The 24,434-nt window shown below is 44.9% G+C and overlaps 1 protein-coding gene across 5 annotated transcripts in view; it reads right to left on the reverse strand.

Moving 5' to 3' along the window:
• Positions 1-3,032: 3,032 nt before the first annotated feature.
• The window catches only part of zranb3 (zinc finger, RAN-binding domain containing 3), a 152,976-nt gene continuing 131,574 nt past the window's right edge, over positions 3,033-24,434 (reverse strand). For all 5 annotated transcript variants that reach the window (XM_085986606.1, XM_085986608.1, XM_085986609.1 and 2 more), the window contains 2 exons: positions 23,041-23,172; positions 3,033-3,346 (listed from right to left, as the gene is read on the reverse strand). In XM_085986606.1, the coding sequence (XP_085842732.1) occupies positions 3,248-3,346; positions 23,041-23,172 (231 nt within the window). In that variant the 3' untranslated portion in view covers positions 3,033-3,247. The remainder of the gene's footprint in view (positions 3,347-23,040; positions 23,173-24,434) is intronic.

Raw genomic sequence — 24,434 nt, forward strand, 5'->3', positions numbered from 1 at the left:
TTCCCTTCGCAACTCCTCAGATAATGCAGTCCATTCCCGCATGGAGCAAGACCTGGAAAATATTCAGTCTTGGGCTGATAAGTGGCAAGTAATGTTTGCGTCACACAAGTGCCAGGCAATGACCATTTCGAACAAGAGAAAGTTTAACCACCTCCCCTTGACATTCAATGGCATAACTATTTTCAAATCCCCCACCATCAACATCCTTGGGAGGGGGCCGGGTCACCATTGACCAGAAACTTAACTGGATCAGCCACATAAATACTGTGGCAACAAGAGCAGGTCAGAGGCTGGGTATTCTGTGGCAATTGACTCACCTTCTGACTCCCCAAAGCCTTGGCACAAGTCAAGAGTGTGATGGAATACTCTCCAGTTGCCTGGATGAGTGCAGCTCCAACAATCAAGAAGCTCGACACCATCCAGGACAAAGCAGCCCGCTTGATTGGCACCCCATTCACCACCTTAAACATTCACTCCCTCCACCACCGGCGCACCGTGGCTGCAGTGTACCATCTACAAGATGCACTGCAGCAACTCGCCAAGGTTTCTTTCAGCATCTCCCAAACCCGCGACCTCTTCCACCTGGAAGGACAAGGGCAACAGGCGTATGGGAACACCACCACCTCCAGGTTCTTTTCCAAGTCACACACTATCCTTGCTGTTCCTTTATCATCGCTAGGTCAAAATCCTGGCACTCCCTACCAAACAGCACTGTGGGAGTATCTTCACCACACGGACTGCAGCAGTTCAAGGCGGCAGCTCACCACCACCTTCGAGGGTAATTAGAGATGGGCAATAAATGGGCCTTGCCAGCAACGTCCACATCCTGTGAATGAATAAAAATATATACAGCAGAGCAATGGTTGGGGACTGTGCTTCAAAATATTACCTGCCAGCAAGTCAGTTCCCAACTTAGGCTTGAGTGATTTTTTAAAATCAAAATGAAAACATTTAAATCCCAAATTAAGACACCTGGCATCAAAAAGGTTGCAAAATATAAAAAACAGACTTTAAGTGTGAATTAATCAAAAGTTAAAGTTGAATATTCAACAGGTCAAAAACAGATGTTAGATATTAAACTGAAACAAAAGTAGCACATGGAAAGATAAATGCCACAAGCCTTTCGAAGGAAGAGGTAAAATTGAATTAATAGAGCAAGGCAATGAGGTTGATAAAAATATTTTACTGCCCTTTCACCTGAGACTTAGGTTGGAATCAAGCCCAGACTGAAGCATCCAGTTGTTTTCATCTATCTTCTTCTCAGTCAGTCCCTAGGAACCAAGGATGACGTGCTTCCACATTAAAAAATGAGTTTGCAGGTGACTGATGAGGCCAATGCGGGACCTACAGTTTCTGTCACAGGTGGGGCAGACGGTGGTTGAAGGGGTGGGTGGGTGGGGTGCTTGGGTTGACGTGCGCTCCTTGCGCTTGGCTTCCACTTGCTCCCGGCGAAGAGACTCGAGGTGTTCGGCGCCTTCCCGGATGCTTCTCCTCCACTTTGTGCGGTCTTGGGCCAGGGATTCCCAGGTATCAATGGAGATGTTGCACTTTTTCAAGGAGGCTTTGAGGGTGTCCTTGAAGCGTTTCCTCTGCCCACCTAGGGCTCTCTTGCCGTGCCGGAGCTCCGAGTAGAGCACTTGTTTTGGGAGTCTCTTATGGGGCATGCGGACAATGTGACCCGTCCATCGGAGCTGATCGAGCGCGGTCAAAGCGTCGATGCTGGGGATGTTGGCCTGAGCAAGAACACTGACGTTGGTGCGCCTATCCTGCCAATGGATTTGCAGGATCTTGCGGAGGCAGCGTTGGTGGTACCTCTCCAGTGCTTTGAGGTGCCTGCTGTACATGGTCCATGTCTCTGAGGCATACAGCAGGGCGGGTATCACTGCTGCTCTGTAGACCATGAGCTTAGTGCCGGGTTTGAGGTCCTGGTCTTCAAACACTCTCTTCCTCAGGCGACCGAAGGCTGCACTGGCACACTGAAGGCGGGGTTGGACTTCGTCGTCGACGTCTGCCCTTGTTGACAGTAGGCTCCCGAGGTATAGAAGATAAGTATGGAAAGTGGTCCACATTGTCCAAGGCCTTTGATAATCGGGGGGCAGTACTGTATGGCGGGGGCAGGTTGGTAGAGACCTTTGTCTTACAGATGTTTAGTGTAAGGCCCATGCTCTCGAACGCTTCGGTGAAGGTGTTGACGATGGTTTGGAGTTCGACCTCCGAGTGAGTGCCCAACATGTATTAGGCATAACTGGAATTTCAACAGTTTCCAAAAACAAAAATTAATAGTATACTATTAAGCAAAAAAAAAAAGCTATGGTGTAAAGTGGTGCAACATTTTTGAACTTCAATGCCCTGGAGCAAATAGCAACACAAAAAATTCCATACACCACAAGTTACTGATTTTTCAGGGAATGGCTGAATGTCGGTTAGGCGCTCTCCCATACAGCATGTATGTTAGCTGGATTTGCTCCATAGTTCCTTGGAGCTAATCATAGCCAAAACTGTATGAGACCTGGGTGCCATTTATGGGACAGGGAAGTCTGCGACGGGATAAAAATAATTACAAACAAAATGTTAAAAAGTTTTGCTGAGTTTTATGATTATTACTTGAGCATGAAAAGTCACAAAGTGCATACAAAAACTTGAAACCTGTTAACTGTGCTAGTTATATTTTATTATGTTTGCAAACATTTTATGTTTGAAATTTTCTCTCCATTTGAAATTTAACTAAAAGCCATAACAAAAATGTATATTTTATTTTACCGAGCATCCAAACTTTGGTCTTCCTGGGCTGATCAGGAGCATACCATGGAACCTTGCGTGCCATGTACAAATTTTAAATCAATGTTCCCAACAGATGTGCTTGTGCAAATGCTGTAGCTATAGTGTAAATAGCTGATTGATTCTCACTGTCTAGACTTGCACACAAAGAATGGTCAGTAGGGTAGGGTACCAGGGAGCCACCACCACCTGCAAGTTTGTACTTCCAAATAACTAGCTGCCTTTGAGAATAATAAATACAAGAGGAGAACATAGGCAGGCATATACAAAGTTTTATTATGCATTAAAGATATATTGGTTTTAAAGCAAACTGCAGGTAAACATAAACATTTTACATTTGAGCATAGTGTGTATTAGCATTAAAACTTAACACAATACATTCAAATAATTATGAGTGACATTGCAACAGTATTTAATTTCCAGTTGCCTTATCTGTTTGCTTTACATTTGTGCTTTACATTTCTACTTTTCATTTCTTTGTAAAAAAACTTCTGATGTCTGACCCATATTTGAAAGTGGCTGAAAGTCTCTTTGCCTGGCTTCGTTCTTTAGCTTGTTTTGCAGTTCGCTACAGAAGTTGAAATTTTATAATAATTCATTAATGAGTTAAATGGACAATAATATCTGAAGTTATATAATAAATTACAGTTTTCTATTTTAGTTGACATCTGCAGAGGTATTTCAAATGAATCATCTATTTGTTTTCCTAAATACAGTACTGTAGTTTTTAAAAACAACATTGAACAGGGAAGAAATATTTGGCACTGAAATACATAAACTATTTTTATATTACATATTTGCAGCTATTATATAAGTAGATTTAAATATTTATTCATACACGTCTATCATCTACACTAAATTTTTGTAAGTTAATTGTCTCATGAAAAATAATGGAGATTATTAATTTTACAACGTCAATAAAATAATCTTATAGTAAAGGATCCTCTGGGCAGTGATCATAATATGATAGGAAAGTAATTCTCAAACTTAACGTGAAATTCTAAGTCCGAAACTAGAGTCTTAAACTTAAATAAAGCCAATTAATAGGTATGAGGGGCGAGTTGGCTAAGATAGATTGAAAAATAGATTAAAGGTGGTAGATAAGCAGTGGCTAGCATTTAAATAAATATTTCATAATTCTCAACAAAAATACATTCCATTGAGGAACAAAAACTCCACGGGAAAAGTGATCCAACCATAGCTAACTAAAGAAGTTAAGGATAACATTAGATTGAAAGAAGAAGCTTATAATGTTGCGAAGGATAGTAATAAGCCTGAGGATTGGGAGAGTTTCAGAAACCAGCAAAGGATGACCAAAAATTTGATAAAAGGTTGAAAATAGAATTTGAGAGAAAACTAGCAAGAAATATAAATGCAGATTGTAAGAGCTTCGACAAGTATGTAAAAAGGAAGAGAGCAGCAAAAGAGGTGGCTGAAGAGATAGTGGCTGCATGGGTTTTGATCTTCCAAAATTCCCCAGATGCTAGAACAGTCCCAACCGACTGGAAGGTCACAAATATAACACCGCTATTCAAGAAAGGAGGGAGAGAGAAAACACGGAACTACAGGCCAGTTAGCCTGACATCAGTCGTCAGGAAAATGCTGGAATCCGTTATTAAGGAAATGGTATCAGGGCACTTAGAAAATCATAACATGATTAGGCAAAGTCAACATGATTTTATGGAAATCGTGTTTGACAAATTTATTAGAGTTTTTGGAGGATGTAACTAGCAAGATAGATAAAGGGGAACCAGTGGATGTAGTATATTGGGATTTCCAAAAGGCATTCGATAAGGTGCCACATAATAGGTTATTACACAAGATATGGGGTTGGGGGTAATATAGTAATAGGATGGAGGAATGGTTAACCGACAGAAAACAGAGAGTCGGGATAAACAGATCTTTTTCAGGTTGACAGGCTGTAACTTGTGGGGTGCCACAAGGATCAGTGTTGGGGCCTCAGCTGTTTACAATCTATATTAATGACTTGGATGAAGGGACCGAGTGTAATGTAGCCAAATTTGCTGATGACACAAAGATAGGTGGGAAAGCAAGTTGTGAGGAGGACACAAAGAATCTGCAAAGGGATATAGATAGATTAAGTGAGTGGCAAATATTTGGCAGATGGAGTATAATGTGGGAAAATGTGAAGTTATCCACTTTGGCAGGAAAAATAAAAAAGCAAATTATTATTTAAATGGAGACTACAAAATACTGCGATACAGAGGGATCTGGGGGGTCCTTGTACATGAAACACAAAAAGTTAGCATGCAGGTACAGCAAGTAATTAGGAAGGTAAATGGAATGTTGGCCTTTATTGCAAGGGGGATGGAGTATAAAAGTAGGGAAGTCTTGCTACGGCTATACAGGGCGTTGGTGAGACCACACCTGGAGTACTGCGTACAATTTTGGTCTCCTTATTTAAGGAGGGATATACTTGCATTGGAGGCAGTTCAGAGAAGGTTCACTAGGTTGATTCCTGAGATGAAGGGGTTGTCTTATGAAGAAAGGTTGAGCAGGTTGGGCCTATACTCATTGGAGTTTAGAAGAATGAGGTGTGATCTTATTGAAACATAAGATACTGAGGGGGCTTGACCAGGTAGATGCAAAGAGGATGTTTCCCCTCGTGGGGGAATCTGGAACTAGGGGGCATAGTTTCAGAATAAGGGGTCGCCAATTTAAAACGGAGATGAGGAGGAATTTCTTCTCTCAAAGGGTTGTGAATCTGTGGAATTCTCTACCCCAGAGAGCTGTGGAGGCTGGGTCATTGAATATATTTAAGGTGGAGATAGACAGATTTTGAACGATAAGGGAATCAAGGGTTATGGGGACCGGGCAGGAAAGTGGAGCTGAGGCCAAGACCAGATCAGCCATGATCTTATTGAATGGCGGATCAGGCTCGAGGGGCCAAATGGCCTGCTCCTGCTCCTATTTCTTATGTTCTTAAGTTTAGTAAATTCTCTTAATTGGAAAGAAGACTAATTAGACAAGTTTATCATAATACATTAACAAAACTCTTTCTAGACCAAGTAGCTTTGGGTCTAAACCACGCCTCAGTGGACTTAATCTCACAAATTAGACCAATTATGAGCATCTCTCAGTGGCTTTGGGAGATCCTGACTTTTGAAAGTATAGACATTAAACTGGGATCCCAATGAGAGTAATTAAAAATTGCAAGTGGTACAATTAACATTGTTCCTAATTCTCTTCCAAGATTCTAACTCCTATATTCCCAATGTTTTTCCAGGGCTCTAACATAAAGGAAAGATCTTACTGTGGTACCCTGGATAAATATCTTCACTTTTGAATTTAGGAAAGACCTTTCAAAGATTTGATTTATACTTCTCCCAGAGGGATGAAAATGATAATTTTGGGGTGAGATTTCCTGTGGTGGTGTGCAATCTGGAAGTTACAACTGAAATTATGCGCATTCGGCAGATATCTATTTACACACAAATTTCCTGCCAATCTCATTAACATATGTCGGAACGTAAAAATGGGTGGAAATAAGCGTACACAATCGGGGCCCGAGGAAAAAGTGCTGAACTCACGCCATAGTAAAGTTTCAAGCCATCTATCATCCATGCACATTAGATACAGCGGTAGAGTTTCCACTAGTTTGCACTTGTTTTATCAGCGCAATCGGCCCGACCAGCGCAAAAGATCAGGGAATTTGAAACTTAAGTTATGTACAGGAATAGGAGGATAGAACAGATGAATGCGTGGCTGGAGAGATGGTGCAGGAGGGAGGGCTTTACATTCCTGAGGCATTGGGACCGTTTTTGGGGAAGGTGGGACCTGTACAAGCCGGACGAGTTACACCTCAACAGAGCCGGGACCAATATTCTCGCGGGGAGGTTTGTTAATGCTGTTGGGGAGGGTTTAAACTAGCTTGGCAGGGGGATGGGCACCAGCATATTGGAGTAGAAAAGAGGAATAAGGTGCACAAAAGAGTGAGTGTGTTGGATAGTACTAGAGAAGATAGTACTAGAGGCAGTAGTAGTACCAGATAGGAGCAGACGAAGAAAGACTACAAAAAATTCAAAAATGGGTTTGGAATGCACGTATGAAAATGCACAAAGTGTGGTGAATAAGGTTGGTGAGCTACAAGCACAATTAGCAGTGTGGCAACATGATGTGGCAATAACAGAAATGTGGCTTAAAAACGGTGAGGACTGGGCACTTAATATTCAAGGGTACAAGCTGTTCAGAAAAGATAGGGAAAGAAAAAAGAGAGGTGGGGGTGACAGTGCTGATTAAGGAAGACGTAGTTTTGGAAAGGGAGGATGTTCTTGAGGGGGCAAGGACAGAATCCATTTGGTTAAAGTTGAGGAGCAAAAAGGGTATGATCACGCTATTGGAGGTATTCTTTCGGCCTCCAAATAGTGAGGGAGGTAGAGGAGCAAATCTGCAAGGAAATCGCAGAGCTATGCAAGAGCTATAGAGTGGTGATATTGGGGGACTTTAATTACCCAAATATCAATTGGGATAATGCTAGGATAAAGGGAAAGGAAGGGGGAGGAATTTCTGAAATGTGTTCAGGAGAATTTCCTTGACCAATATGTTCTTAGCCCAGCTAGGAAGGAGGCATTGCTGAATCTGGTGCTGGGGAATGAGGTGGGCCAGGTCGACCAAGTGTCTGTGGGAGAACACTTGGGTACGAGTGATCATCGTATCAAAAGATTTAGATTAGCAATGGAGAGGAGCAAGGAACAATCTAGAATGGAACTTATAAACTGGAATAGGGCTAACTTCAATGGGATGCAAAAGGATCTAGCCAGGGTAAAATGGAACCAAAGACTGACAGGAAAAACTGTAACAGAACAATGGGCGATCTTTAAGGAGGAAATATTCCAAGTACAGGTTAGGTACATTCCAACAAGAGGGAAGGGTGAGGGAACCAAAGCAAGGGCTCCTTGGATGACGAGGAAGATAGAGAAGATGATGAAACAAAAAAAGAGGGTATATGATGCATGTCAGGTGAATTCTTCAAGGGAGAACCAGACCAAATACAAATACAATCAATCAGTTGAGAGGGGATGTGAAGATGAAAATAAGATTGGCAAAGAGAATATGAGAGTGGAATGGCAGTTAACATAAAAGGGAACCCAAAAATCTTCTACCGGCATGTAAATAGTAAGCGGGTAGTAAGAAGCGGGGTGGGGCCTATTAGAGACAAAGGTGATATATGCTTAGAGGCGCAGGGCAAGGCTAGAATACTCAAGGAGCATGGCAGGCAGTGACTAGTGGGGTACCGCAAGGATCGGTGCTCGGACCCCAGCTATTCACAATATATATAAATGATCTAGACGAGGGAACTAGATGTAATATCTCCAAATTTGCAGACGACACAAAGCTGGGTGGGCGTGTGTGCTGTGAAGAGGATGCAGAGAAACTCCAGTATGATTTGGACAGGTTGGGTGATTGGGCAGATGCATGGCTGATGCAGTATAATGTGGATAAATGCGAGGTTATCCACATTGGTGGCAAAAACAGGAAGACAGATTATCTGAACGGCAATAGATTGGGAAAAGGGGAAGTGCAACGAGACCTGGGTGTCCTTGTGCACCAGTCGCTGAAGGTAAGCATGCAGGTGCAGCAGGCGGTTAAGAAGGCAAATGGTATATTGGCCTTCATAGCGAGAGGATTGGAGTACAGGAGCAAGGATGTCTTGCTGCAGTTGTACAGGGCCTTGGTGAGACCACACCTTGAGTATTGTGTGCAGTTTTGGTCGCCTTATCTGAGGAAGGATATTCTTGCCATGGAGAGAGTGTACCAGACTGATACCTGGGATGGCAGGAATGACGTATGAGGAGAGATTGGGTCGATTAGGCTTATATTCGCTAGAGTTTAGAAGAATGAGAGGGGATCTCATTGAAACGTATAAAATTCTAACAGGACTAGACAGACTAAATGCAGGAAGGATGTTCCCGATGGCGGGGGAGTCCAGAACCAGGGGTCACAGTCTAAGGATAGGGGGTAAGCCATTTAGGACTGAGATGAGGAGGAATTTCTTCACCCAGAGAGTAATGAACCTGTGGAATTCTCTGCCACACAGGGCAGTTGAGGCCAATTCATTAAATATATTCAAGAAGGAATTGGATATATTTCTTGAGGCTAAAGGGATCAAGGGATATGGGGAGAGAGCAGGAACAGGGTACTGAATTTGGATGATCAGCCATGATCTCATTAAATGGCGGAGCAGGCTCGAGGGGCCGAATGGCCTACTCCTGCTCCTATGTTCTATGTTTCTGGTACATTGTATCGGTGTTTACTAAGGAGGTGGATGCTGACAACAAATCGGTGGAAATGGAAAAGGTAGAAGCAGTGGAAGGGTCGAAAATTGATAGACAGGATGTACTCGAAAGGCTGGGTATGCTTACAGTGGACAAATTGCCTGGTCCAGATGGCTTGCATCCCAGGTTGCTAAGGGAATTGGGGGATGAGATAGCGGAAGGGCTTGCCATAATTTTCCATTCTTCCCTAGATGCGGGGGAGGTGCCCGAGGATTGGAAAGTGGCAAATGTGACACCGTTGTTCAAGAAAGGGTGCAAGGACAATCCTAGTAACTACAGGCCGGTCAGTTTAACATCAGTTGTGGGTAAAGTTTTAGAAACAATAATCAAGGAAAAATTAACAGGCACTTGGAGAGGTTTAAGCTAATTAAGGAGAGCCAACACAGATTTGTAAAAGGCAAATCATGTTTGACTAATCTAATTGAATTTTTTGATGAAATAACAGAGAGGATTGATGAAGGGAATGCAATGGATGTTGTCTACATGGATTTTTGGAAGGCGTTTGACAAAGTACCACATAGAAGGCTGGTGAACAAAATTGAGAGTCATGGAATAGGTGGGTCAGTGGCAGCTTAGATAAGGAATTGGCTTAAAGACAGAAAACAGCGAGTTGTGGTAAATGGCTGTTTTTCAGACTGGAGGATGGTAGACAGTGGTGTTCCCCAAGGGTCAGTGCTGGGGTCACTGCTTTTTTTGAAATGACCTGGATATTGGAATACAGAGTAGAATTTCTAAATTTGCCGATGACTTGGGGGTGTGGCAAACAGTGATGATGATATCAATCGACTGCAACAGGACATAGAAAGGCTAGCAGAATGGGCAGACAAGTGGCAGATGGAATTTAATACAGAGAAGTGTGAGGTGATGCATTTTGGCAGAAGGAACAGGGAGAGGCAATATACACTTAACAGCACAGTTCTAAAGAGTGTGCAGGGACAGAGGGACCTGAAGGTGGCAGGCCATATTGAGAGAGTGGTTAACAAAGCATATGGGATCTTGTACTTCATAAATAGAGGTATTGAGTACAAAAGTAGAGAAGTTATGCTGAACCTTTATAAAGCACTGGTTAGGCCACAACTGGAGTATTGCGTCTAGTTCTGGTCACCACACTTTAGGAAGGATGTGAAGGCCCTTGAGAGGGTGCAGAGGAGATTTACCAGAATGGTTCCGGGGATGGGGGATCTTAGCTACAAGTGCAGGTTGGAGAAGCTGGATTTGTTTTCATTAGAGCAAAGGAGGTTGAGGGGTGATTTGATAAGAGGTGTACAAGATTAGGGATGGGCACTAAATACAGGCCTAGCCAGTGACGCCCACATCCCATCAATGAATTAAAAAAAAAAAATTATGACGGGTTTGGATAGTCTAGATTGGGAAAAGCTGTACCCACTAGTTGATGGTACAACGACTAGTGGACACAGATTCAAGGTTTTAGGCAAGAGATACAGGGGGGATGTGAGGAAAAACATTTTTACGCAGCGAGTGGTGATGACCTGGAATTCGCTGCCGATGGAAGTGGTGGAATCGGACACACTCAATGTTTTCAAGGGGAGACTGGATAGGCACTTGAGGGAAATAAACTTACAGGGCTACGGGGATAGAGCGGGGGAATGGGACTGACTGGATTGCTCTACAGAGAGCTGGCACGGACTCGATGAGCCGAATGGCCTCCTTCTGTGCCATTATGACCGTGTCAAGCGCAAATTTTGAACTGTAACCTAACCAGTGCAATTGGTGCCCAATTTCCTGACTGCGTCCAAAGCGGAAACTTACCCCATGTTTAAGAACATGTATTCGTGGGAGATTTTCAATTTTTAATATGATTTATACTGATGCCATAAAAATGCATTCGAAGAAACAGAATTTAGAAAGTAGGTCTCAGTGAGGATAAATAAAAATAAATGCTCAATCACTGCAATAAAACACTAGAAAAATTACTGTTTCCTGCTGCGCCTTACATTCTGAGCTTAATTTTACACATTTGAACCAGCGTAATTGCAGTAAATTAACGTGGAGGCGGAGCCATTACAATGAGCCAAGATGCATTCGGGTGCAGGGATGAATAGATGGGCGTAAAAGAGCAAGACATTTTGTGGGGGGGTAGCGTAATTACGTGCGTAACACACTTGTGCTCAAATTTCCTCAATCTTTTACGTGTTTTTTTTTACATGTGTCTCTTGGTGCAAATACACAGGAAGTTCCACTCCTTTGTTTTTAGTTGTTATTGTTGTTTCCGAATACTCATCTTCTGCCATTAGCAGTCACTAATGCATTTTGCAACATCAACTACACAATTCAAGGGTCAATTGCCATAAATTAAAAGTTCTAATGTTCAGTAATTCAGGGAATTGCACTTCTAAGCGAATCTGCAAGTTCTCATCTACGTTCGATTGCTTATCAGCACTCAATCCAGGGACCAGGTGTGGTGTGGATTTACACAGCCTTGTTTCATCTGCAGGGCCTGGATGTGAATCCAGCCCAGGTTGACAAGATGAAAGCCTCCCTTCTGCTAGCTTTAGGGAGGCCTATACAAGTTAGGTTTGGGGAATACAACCTAGATTCTAATTGGTGAGCCACAGCACAAAACTACCCATAATTACGTACAAATTAGCAATTTAATTGAGAGGGGCTATGAAAAGATGGCTTTTGTAGAAAATGAAAATTCCCTGGTGCAGAAGAATGTGTTTATTGATTGTGGATTAAGTCACATGGTTGTGGCAGAGGTTAGAAAACAACAATCTTAATTTCATTATACAGGAAACTCTCTTTTATCCGGCACCGACGGGACCGGCGTGGTGCCGGTTTATCAAAAAGTCCGGATTATAGAGAGTTATAGTTAAAAGGTACGAGAGCTCTGTACACAGCAACAAATCCAGGCTTCCCTGTTGCTTAGCAACAGCTGCAGGAACCCCGGGTACAGACCAATCGTCCCTGTTGCTTAGCAACAAGTACAGAAACCCCCGATTACACAGCCACAGATCCAGGAACGGCCACTAATATGAAGAAAAACTTAACTGAACCTACTCCTGAATTTTGCCGGTTAACTGAGATTTCCGGTTGTTTGGGTGCCGGTAAATCGAGAGTTTCCTGTACCTGGCATGAGTGTTTGATGCTGCCACTGGGTGAAAAATGTTACATTCCATAATATTGGCAGTCTTAATGTTGAGGAGCATGAAACCAGAAAATATTAATTCTGTGGAGTTGACATTGCAGGGCAGTAAAAACAACTGCAATAGGATCCCTAATTACTTGATTAGGGAAGATCTTTACAACTACACGTTTGATCTTATTACCTTCACTTATCTAAAAATTAACAAACATTATTGCCAGGAATTTCCTCAGGTTTTCCCCTGTTCTGCTCCGTACCTTCGGCAGAAACCCTGAAATGGTGTTTCCGCTGAAGTAACTGTTAAGTCTGTGTGTTCCAGTTGTATTAAGATTAATTACTGACACAGACGACAAGAATAAAGTTCAACAGGTCTTTACTAGTTGGAGGTCAGGATTATACTAAATACAATATCACTACACAGTACTTATATACCGGTGGTCACCACCGGTATTACGTATACAGCAGCCAGAGAAAGTAGTACATCTCTTAAGGTGGAACAGGCTTAAGTTCTCTTAAGGTGGAACAGGTTACATACACCACAGTAACAGCGCCGGAATGGGAGAAGGCCAGAGGAAATTCCCAGTGTATGTTTGCAGACTCTTAGCTTAGCTTAACTCCTGGCATTCAAGATATGTTTCTGTGCTTATCAAGACCGAGTTAATAAAAATCATAATACTTATTCTCCGTTTGTGTGAAACAAAGCTACCATTCATAGATGTGAACCCAAAAATAAAAAACTACTAACTGAGAATTATTACAGTTGCACAACTGCAGCAGGGATTTAAGACAGATACCAGTCTGGGAAAGAAGTTTGGATGTACAAAGTTCCCTACAACAGATACACAGGGCTGGATTTTGTCATGGTGGTGGCTAGGGTCGTGTCATCCGCTTTTCGTGTTATCCACCTGATTCCAAATCGATGTGGGAGAGTGATGCGATTTTCACATAATTGGGAAATTGAGTTCCAGCGTGTGGGAACCCATGGCCCAATTAGTTTTTTCAGTCTGAAACTCGCTTCCGATGACATCATCATTGCTGCTGCATTTAAGGTCTGCAAGAAGCCTTGCTTCTTCTGCAGACTGCCAACCTTTTGGCCTTTGCAGTGAGGAGGGACCTGGAGGCAGAATGAGCAGCGGGAGATCCAAGTCTGCTCCCAGATTTGATGACGTCGCCCTGCAAGCTTTGGTGGAGGGAACAAGAGCTAGTAAGGAGGTGCTCTTCCCCTCTTCAGGGAGGAAGAAGCCTCCCCAGCAGACGAAGACTGTGTGGATCCAGGTGGCCCAGGAGGTCAACTCGTTGTCGATCATCCGCAGAACAGTGAGTATGACTTTCCCATCACCCTCAATCTGATCCCCATTGCCTCTCCTCACCAGCACTCAACTTTAGCAACCTCTTCCTCCGCATCCCACTTGACACTGACGTCCATGCACCCTTACCCATTCCCTCTCTATGGTCACATTCACCTAACTATTCGACTATGCAGCCCTCACACTCCCCATCACTGTGATGCTATGAAAACAACTTACAAAACACAGGGCAGGCCCTTGGTCTTGCCAACTCACTCCATCTTTGTCTCCTTCTAACTATCAATGATATGAATTCTCTACACCCCTTCATTCTCACTCATTGCAGGAAAAGAGAGCTCACAATAAGAGGGAAAGAGCGAGGACAGGAGGAGGGCCACCCTCAGTAGCTCACCTCACCCCTTGGGAGGAGGCGGTCCTGGAGATCATGGGACTCGAGGACGATGCGCAAGTGGGGCCGGACAGACAGGTGCATCAGAGAAAGCTGGTGACAGAATAGTTTTTCATCTCTCTCATTGACATTGCATGAGTCGCTGATAATGATTCTGAAGCTCTAACAGATGGACTTATGATCATCTGCAAGATGCAATGTGTAGTGTATGTACCTTTAAGAGCCCCTGTGTCCTGTAATACCGGTAGTGACCACTCGGGTATATACGCCTGTATAGCGTCTTGTATCTTTTAGTTCACCTCCAGACTTTGTTCAGTAAACACCTGTTAAACCAACTCCTGCATTCCGTGTCTCCATTAACACACGGATACAACAGTGGCGACGAATTGGAAACGGACTTACCTGCAATTCGCCAGCACCTCAAGGAGATCGATTCCTCAGACGAAGGTCGAAGAAAAAAAAACAAAAAAAAAAACTGATTTCACCAGCTAGCCGGGCTGGTGGCAGGTACTGCACTAATCCTTCCTGGGCGGCGGGCTGGGGCTCGATCGGGTGGCTCTGCAGCGGGGCCGAGCAGTGAGTCGGAAGGCGGAGGCAAACAGAGATGGAGGGTGGAGCACTCGGGAGACGGCCGGCGCTGCAAAGCAGATCGGCGTTCGGACCAAGCAGAGGGAGGGAAAAGTCCCAGAGAGTCCGGCGGGAACGAGTCTCCAACTATTAAAAATATCTGTGTAAATAAAAACCGTGGAGAACAGCGTTGTCGGCAGCGGCGGGAAAGCGCCATTTTTTCTCGGCAGGGAAGAAAGGAAAGCGCGGGAGGTGCCATTTTTGATTTTCAGGATGCCTAAGACTGGCAATATTACTGCTTTCGATAGTAATATAGAGGATTGGACCACATATGTGGAAAGAGTGGAGGTATATTGCACAGCGAATGAATCACAGAATCACAGAAACCCCACAGTGCAGATAGAGGCCATTTCGGCCCATCGAGCCTGCACCGACACATATCCCACCCGATTCCCCGTAACCCCTACACCAACACATATCCCACCCTATCCCTGTAACCCCACGTATTTAATCCCCCTAACACTAAGGGTCAATTTATCATAGCCAATCAACCTAACCCGCACATCTTTGGACTGTGGGAGGAAACCGGAGCACCCGGAGAAAACCCACGCAAACACGGGGAGAATGCGCAAACTCCACACAGACAGTCGCCCCAGGCCGGATTCGAACCCGGGTCTCTGGCGCTGTGAGGCAACAGTGCTAACGACTATGCCACCGTGCTTCTAAATCTGATGGGCGCAAGGACATACGGGCTGTTACGAAACTTAATCACTCCAGCCAAACCGATGGACAAGAATTTTAAGGAGATTGTTGATACCCTACAGGAGCACTTAAACCCAACACCGCTGCTGATAGTGGAACGATTCAAATTCTTCAGGAGGAATCAGCACAAGAATGAAAGTAACGCTGATTACCTCACCGAATTAAGAAAGCTGTCAAAGCACTGCCAAGTCGGGGCAGGACTGGCAGATTCTCTACGAGACAAATTCGTCTGTGGTCTCCTAAGTGAAGGAACACAGAAAAGGCTACTTTCTGAGAAAGATTTGACACTGGACAAGGCTTTCAGTGTGGCTGTATCATACGAAGCAGCAGCAAGAGGAGCTGCAGAGATACAGCAAAAGCCACAGGACTTCGGCACCCATGAAATGACACGGGGTTGAGAGAGATGTTATCGCTGCGGCAGATCCACCCATGACCAAAGGGACTGCTGGTTCAAGGACAAAGCATGCAGGCAATGCGGAAAGATGGGACACATTGCACGTGTATGCAGATCTGGAAACAAAAAATCCACTGACAGAAAAAAAAATCAATAAGGAAAAGTACAGAAAGGTACAAATGATGACGGACAGTAGCTCCGAAGACCAGAAGAGCGATAGCGACTCCGGAAACAAGAGACTAAGCTGTCTCAAATTACATAATGTAATTGCCAAAGAAGATTACCAGACCATTTGGGTTACCCTCACGATAGCGGGGTCCCCAGTTAAAATGGAGCTAGATACAGGATCAGCTCTGACCGTCATAAGTCGACGGGATTACAAGTGGCTATTTCCGCATATACCTTTGAAAGACACATCCATTATCTTGAAGACATATACGGGGCAGAAAGTATACCCCAGAGGTAAAATAAGGGTGCCTGTTGTATACAACGGCAAGGAAATACAGAAGTTGTATTTATACGTTCTGCAAGATGGTGGTCCACCGCTGTTGGGACGTGAATGGATCAGGAAGATACATTTAGACTGGCACTCCATTCAGGCACTGACGGTGACCAGTAAGAAAAAAAATGATGATGACGTCATACCTGAACGATTAAAAGACATCTTGGCCAACGCCAAAGAAGTGTTTCAACAGGAACTAGGAACCTTGAAAGGCGTCACCGCCTCAATAAAAGTGGAAGATGCGGCAATTCCCAAGTTTTTTAAGGCAAGGCCGGTGCCATACGCAATTCGTCCAGCAGTCGAGGCAGAGCTGGAGAATTTGGAAAAGGCAGGCGTGTTATCCAAGGTAGATTGGAGCGAGTGGGCAACACCCATCGTCCCGGTCATGAAGAAAACGTTGAATAATGATAAATCTGAAGAACAGAGAAAAATTCGCATCTGTGGGGACGGACTTCAAGGTGACTGTAAACCCGGTCCTTCACACGGTACAGTATCCTCTTCCGAGGATAGAAGATATTTTCACCTCACTATCCGGAGGGAAACGTTTCACCAAAATTGACTTGGCACAGGCATATCTACAGATGGAGGTTGAGGAGGCCTCTAAAAAGTATCTCACGATAAACACACACAAAGGCCTGTACCAGTAAAATCGACTGGTTTTCGGAGTAGCATCAGCTCCAGCTATCTGGTAAAGAGCTATGGAGCAAGTCCTGCAAGGGATTCCGGGGACTCAATGCTACCTAGACGACATCCTTGTAACAGGAGAAAACGACAACGAGCACCTTGCCAATTTGGAGCAGGTGCTCACTAGGCTGAGAGAACGGGGCCTACGAGCAAATCGCCCCAAGTGCGAATTTTTCCAGAAACAAATATCATATTGTGGCCATATAATTAACGAAGAAGGGTTGCATAAGTCACCTGAAAAAATTGAAGCGGTCATAAAAGCCCCAGCACCTGAAAATGTCTCACAATTAAGGTCGTTCCTGGGATTGATAAATTACTATCATAAATTTTTACCGAACTTGTCAACTGTTCTGCACCCTCTTAACGCACTGCTACAAACGGGAGTAATTTGGAAATGGAGCAAAGACTGTAAACGTGCCTTCCATAAATGCAAAGGCTTGATCACGTCCAAGGAAGTGTTGGCTCATTACAACCCATCACTGCCAATCAGACTGGCGTGCGATGCATCCCCTTACGGCGTAGGAGCGGTATTATCGCATAGATTCCCTGATGGCTCGGAGCAGCCGATAGCTTTTGCGTCACGCTCATTGAACTCAGCTGAGCGTAACTATGCCCAGATCGACAGGGAAGCACTCAGCCTGGTGTGGGGAGTGAAGAAATTCAACCATTACCTACACGGACAAAAATTTACCTTTTTGACTGACCATCAACCCCTCGTCTCCATATTCAACCCTAAAAAGGGCGTTCCCATTATGACAGCGCAAAGGCTACAGAGGTGGTCCCTTTTCCTAGGGGCACACCAATATGACATGGAATACAAAGGATCAAAACAGCATGGGAATGCTGACGGTTTATCGCGCCTACCGTTGCCAACGGTAGAAGAGGCACCTACAGTGGACCCAGTGGAGATGTTCCACTCAACCATAGTGGAATGTCTACCAGTAACAAATTCTACCATTGAAAAAGAAACGAGAAATGACCCGACTCTCTCACGAGTCTACGATTTAACGGTGAAGGGATGGCCAGTACATGGCGAACCACTGTTGCCAGCATTCTCGCAAAGAAGAGAACAGCTGTCAGTGTGCCGAGGAACCTTGATGTGTGGATCCAGAGTGGTGATTCCACCCAAACTCCAGGATAAAGTGCTAAAGGAGCTTCACGAGGGGCATCTGGGTGGAGTGAAAATGAAGAACCTAGCCAGAGCGTTTGTGTGGTGGCCAGGTATCGATGGAGACATCAAAGAAATGACCAAGAGCTGTCTAGGATGCCAGAAGGTCCAAAACGCCCCACCACAAGCCCCTCTACATCCATGGGAGTGGCCCTCATCTCCATGGCAAAGGGTACATATCGACTTTGCTGGTCCATTTATGGACTCAATGTTCTTAATCGCGGTGGATGCACACTCCAAGTGGCCGGAGGTAATGAAGATGTCCTCCACCACCACGGAAAAAACCATCACAGTATTAAGGACCATATTTGCCAGGAATGGGCTGCCGGAACAGATCTGTTCTGATAATGGACCGCAATTTGTGTCCGAAGAATTCAGAAAGTTCTTAAAAAACAATGGGGTTAAGCACTACACGTCCGCCCCATACCATCCCGCCACCAATGGATTAGCTGAAAGGTTTGTCCAGACCTTCAAGAAGGCCATAAAGGCCATGGGTAATGAAGACATAAATCTACAACATAAGGTAGATAACTTCTTGTTTGCGTACAGGAATGCAACACATGTGGTTACAAACCAAACTCCCGCCATGATGTTTTTCAATAGAAGACTAAGATGCCGGCTGGATTTGATCAAGCCAAACATCAGAAGGGACGTAGAGAACCGGCAATTTCAAGGCATGAATGAAAGGCCAACTAGAACCTTCCAGATAGGTCAACAAGTTTTGGCCCGGGACTACTGTACCGAGAAATGGCAGCCTGGAACTATTTGCACACGACTAGGACCGCTGATGTATACCGTGGACATTGGTGAAAGCATAATTAGGCGCCATGCTGACCAGATCATAGAGTCATCCGAAAAGGGACAACCTACACCACAACTCTATACGCCTAATGATGAAGCAGAGATACCCATAGTATCTACCTCCGATCCGGTGATACTGGAACCAGATGAACCCGACACTGGCATTCAAGCCGAATCGACCTTGCCAAAAGAACCTACACCACCACCGAAAACTAGTATACCACCGAGGCGTTATCCGGACCGAGTCAGGAAGCCTCCAGAGAGACTGACTTATAATTGATTAACTGCAGCAAATGTGTAGATTATTGTTCTTGTAAACATGTTAATTAATGATTACTTAAAATGTTATGTACTAATTATCTAAAAGGGGAGGAATTGTGGTGTATGTACCTTTAAGAGCCCGTGTACTGTAATACCGGTAGTGACCACTCGGGTATATAAGCCTGTATAGCGTCTTGTATCTTTTAGTTCACCTCCAGACTTTGTTCAGTAAACACCTGTTAAACCAACTCCTGCATTCCGTGTCTCCATTAACACACGGATACAACACAATGTCCATGTAACCTTGGCCTCACATCTCTGACTCTTCCCTTTACTCCCCCACAGGACCATCGCAAGCACCCGTCCCCACTATCCAGGAGGAACAGCCTGAGCCTCCAGACTCCTCAGAGGAAGCTGCAACCACTGAGGGCGCAGCATCACCAGAATTCAGCGCACCCAGCACCAGCGCAGACACTCACACCTCGGTGGGACCATCGCGAGATAGAGTAGTGTTGTCACCTGGTGTATCACAGCTCACAAGTGAGCATCAGCAGATTGTGGAGACAGGGACAGCAGTGGAGAGTCCTAGTCGGAGGGCGCAGGACTCTCCCAGCTCGGCTCAGCTGCATGTCGACCCTCTGCCTCTGGGTCCATCCAGAAGAACAGTGGTACTGGAACTCCAGGAACAGGTGCAGGAGTCTCTGGCAGGTTTTGTCTCCAGGGTCGCTGCGAGTGTGGAGCGAATGGAGGAGTCCATCGCGAACATTAGCAGAGCCTTTGTGGAGTCATTGGCGCATGAACGCAGCACCACGGAAAGGATGGCAACCTCTGTGGAAAGGATGGCTACAGTAGACGAGAGGATGGCTACGGCTAAGTCGCCAGAGTGTAGAAAACATGGTAAGTGTTCAGAATAGACTGACATCTGTGGAGGAGCGATGGTCAGCTATTGAACAGAGAAACCAGACCTTCATGGAAGTCCTTCTGAGTAGAACTGCCAGTGCAGATACGTGTCCCCATGGCCCCCCTGATGTGCAGCAAGGTGCTCTCCAGCCACTTGCAAGCGCTGAGGGGGACCTGACCCATGAGAGGGAAGTTGGTGGCAGACATCAAAGAAGTGGGGGCTCCTCTCCAAGCGCTCACACTTCCATGCCACTGCAGAGCCCTCGGTCAGAGCCCCACCAGAGTCCCCACCCAACTGAGATCGGCGTCTCAACCCCTGCACAGCCACAGGAGCAGCAGACTGTTGCCAAGCCCTCACAGGTTCACAACCCCAGAGTACGCCCGCCAAAGGTGTCGAGACAGGAGCAGCAAGAAAGTGAGCAAGGGGCCTCCACATCGGCTGAAGCCAAAGGGGAAGCACCACATAGGAGCACGCGTAAGAGAAAGATACTGCACAAATAGTCACTTGGGTGAAATGTTGTGTTTATTTTTAAAAGACCATCAGTTGGTAATTGTAAATAAAAATTCTGATGGCAACTGTTGCAGTTGTGGCGTGTCATTTCGCAAATGGGACTTCCACATTGAGGGCTTAGGATTACTTGCAATTGTCAGTATGGTGGTCAGAGTGCTAGGAATCCGCTGGTTCTTGGCCATTGTCGACGCTCTGGTAAGAAGCTGCGAGACAAAAAAGTGCACAATTGGCTAGGCTAAGCAAATCTGGCCAAGATGAGTGCGTTCCTTGCATCCTGGGCAGCAATGTTCTCGCGTACTGCTGCCGCTGGTTGATGGGCCTCTGCAAGATGTTTGTTTTCATTCTCCCCCTCGTCCTCATCTGAGGAGGATATGTGAGGAGCCACTTGGTCCTCAGGAATCTGCAAGCCACAACGCTGTGCCATGTTGTGAAGTGCACAGCAAACCACGACGATTCTGGAGACCCTGGCTGCTGAGTACTGCAGGGCTCCACCTGATCTATCCAGGCATCTGAAGCACATCTTCAGCATGCCGATGGTTTGCTCGATTATGGATCTGGTGGAAATGTGGCTGTAGTTGTAGCTCTCCTCAGCTTTGTTGGATGGGCTCCTCAACGGCGTCATTAGCCACGTCTTCAGGGGATAGCCCTGGTCTCCAAGTAGCCATCCGTTAAGTTGGTCTGGCGGACTGAAGAGCGGAGGCACACTGGACTGGCGCAGTATGAAGGAGTCATGGCAACTGCCAGGGTACTTGGCACAAACATGCAAAATTTCCTTCTTGTGGTCACACACCAGCTGCACGCTGAGGGAGTGGAAGCCCTTGCGGTTGACAAAAATACCTGGATTACGATGGGGTGCCTTAAGGGCCACATGTGTGCAGTCAACAACGCCCTGCACCCTTGGAAAGCCTGCCAGATTAGCTAATCCAACCGCACGCACCAAGACACTTGCTTGATCCTTGGAGAAATGGATGTGATTGTGCGCGATGGCAAAGAGGGCATCGGTTACCTGCGTGATGCAAGTGTGTGCGGCCGCCTGGGAGATGCCGCTGATGTCTGCTGCTGATCCCTGGAATGAGCCTGAAGCAAAAAAGTTGAGTGTGGTGGTGACTTTGATGGCCACTGGTAAGGGGTGTCCACCTGCTCCTCTGGGCTCCAGGTCTTGCTGCAGCATTGCGCAGATGTCACTCTCTACCTCTCGCGAAAGTCAGAGCCGCCTTTGGCACTGCTGCTCACTCATGTTGAGGTAGCTGATCCTCTGTCTGTAGACCCTGTTTGGGGGATATCTCCTGCGCCGACGGGCTTCCACGGGCTGGCGCCTGCTGGCCTGTGCAGCTTCAGGTGGGTGAGCAGTAGCTTGGCACTCCTGCTGTTGGTGGTGCTGTTGTTCATGGTTCTGCTGCTGCCGCGGCTGGTCTTCGTCCAAATCTGATATCCAGGAGGAAAGGAAATATATGGTTCCCATGCTCCTGGTAGATGCCTCAGTTGAGGAAGCGCTCAGTCAAGGTGGCGAGAGGGGTTTCCCAGGAGGTCACACTGGAGATCGGCGTCAGGCTCCAAACTTACACAGCTATGGTTATGCCTGCTAAAAGTTCCCCCAGACCTGAGACAACAAAGTCCTGCCACCTGCAAATGATGACTGATCAAATCTCCTATTTAATGGTGGAGCTGCAGCTGATAGTCAGCAATCCAATTGTGCTCCCGCCAGGTTTCACCGTCGTGTTTCAGAGGAGACGTGAATCACGTGGGAAACGTGTTAAAATCGGAAAGGCCTCTCAAAATGGGATTAGAGAGGCAATTTCGAGGTTGTTAAGGGCCTTAAGGGCCTATCCCACCATTTGGAGGCGGGACGGAGACGGGATCAGAAACCACGCATTTGGGAAAATTGCTTGGAGGCGGGGTCGGGCCCGCCCGGCACTTTTTGCAATTTTAACACCCCACACGCCTCCATTCCTGTCTCCTCGGGTCTGGCAAAATCCAGCCGACAGTCTCCCTGATTTTGAAGTCCCAAACACTACAAAACTTTGAGTCTACTGAAACTGAACAGGTAGCCCAATTAATGGAGGACATTCCCCATGCAAACATCACTGATTTTATATAAAATGATTATTTACTTCTTTAATAAATATGCTGTATTTGTTTAATACAGTGCATTACCTCAATTTTATGACATCCGTAACACAATTAGCTTTTCAGTCCAAGGATAACAGAAATCTTATTACACAGTCTGTAGTAGACCATTGATAATGCCTGATATTTATTATTTTTAATAACTTTCCTATGGTACCCAGTGGATAGAAATAGCAAATTTTAAGCCTGGAGTGCAGTACAGCACTGTAAGCTTATGGCTTATATTACATAGTGCTCTCATGGTGATATTAAGTGCAAGACATCAAAGACAGCCCAAGATAATAAGACTCCATTTTTACAAGTCAGGAGACAAGAGTGCAGCACCTTTCCCTTTGACCGACTCACCCAAGTCTTTTATTTCTCCCATCAATCATGACAAGAGACAAAAACATGAGAAGCAGCCAAATGATTTTAAAAGTACCATTGTGGGAAAAGAATTATGCCTCGTCAACCATTAGATTATAGTAGTACAGTACTAGTTTACTAACCCCTTTATGACAGACAGTACAGAGTGTCTGCAAGTTCTCAAGAGAGCATTGTCCTCCTCCACCATAGACTGGTCTGATGTGATCCACTTGCCAGAACTGGCCCTCAGTTGGGTTCCAAATAATTTCATTCAACTGAAACCAAGAGAATACCAGAAATGAAAAATTACATATTTTAAATACATTTTAATGATACCATAACAGATTATTGAAGAATCAATTTACACATTGCAATTAAAACTACTTTAAATGAGAGGGAGAGAATTCAATAAAATACAAAGCTTCCTTGGATGAGATTGTAGTGTAGGAATTTTCATTTATTCCTGTACAAAATGCTGCCATGGAAACTAGGTCACGATTCAGGTGTAGGCTACACAGAGGCTTTTTGTCAGTTTTCAGCAGAAAATATCTGGACCGAAAAAAGGTATAATGATTCATGGGAATCATCCCTAATGCTATGATACTTTGTACGCACATGATCAACTTTCCAAGCAAATTAGGCAGAAAAGAAAAATTAGTAGCACTGGAACTTACTAAGTTCACAGCTAACAATGCAGAAAATCCACTGAAGGCAGGGTCAGTCACAATGGTTTATTCACATCACTTGCTCAAACCAGGTTCACAATTAAATTATTTAAACTCTGATGATTGAAATGTTCTATCCATTCTCACTAGCTTTTTATTTTTTCCCTCTATGGTCTGCTATACGTTCCTATTTTCCCCAGGCCAGTTGTGTGTGTGACCGTGTATGAATGCACAAAACATGAGAACATCACCACCTCAAGGTTCCTCTCCAAGTCGCACACCATCCTCACTTGGCTATACATTGCTGTCCCTTCACCATCACTGTTCAAAACCTGCAATACCCTGCCTAATAACATCATGGAAGCAGTCACAAGGACTGCCGTAGACAACCACCACCTTCCAAAGGCAACTAAGGATCAGCAATAAATGCACTTTTGTCAATTGTCATCATATCCCAAGAAATTCTGTTTACAAAGAGAGAAAGCATGAGCAAGAAAAGAAAGGAAGTCTCAGAATTGTGTATATATTGTCTGTGTGACTTAGTCTATGTAAACAAAAGGCTCTTCTGATCAATATGAAAAACCTTTGTGCCATTTTCAGTGGTGGGAGGTTTAAATATGATGCCCTTTTAAGAGTCTTATACTACCAGTAGTGATGTGCTGTGGGACACTCACAGCATAATGATGGTCTCATAAAACCAACATTTCATTTAAGTTGGCAAATATATCCAGGTCTCCTACTACCCTTTCACACTGAACTGTGCAACATTCTTCTAAAAGGAGACATACTCCATTTTTGCAGTTTTACTTTCTTTGCGTGTAATTTCAAATGCTATGGAATTACAAAGCACCATCTGTGCATTTGTACAGTAA

This window comes from Somniosus microcephalus, chromosome 4 (assembly GCF_052327205.1).
Source record: "Somniosus microcephalus isolate GS21.2 chromosome 4, FLI_Smic_1.0, whole genome shotgun sequence".
NCBI classification, from domain to species: Eukaryota; Metazoa; Chordata; class Chondrichthyes; order Squaliformes; family Somniosidae; genus Somniosus; species Somniosus microcephalus.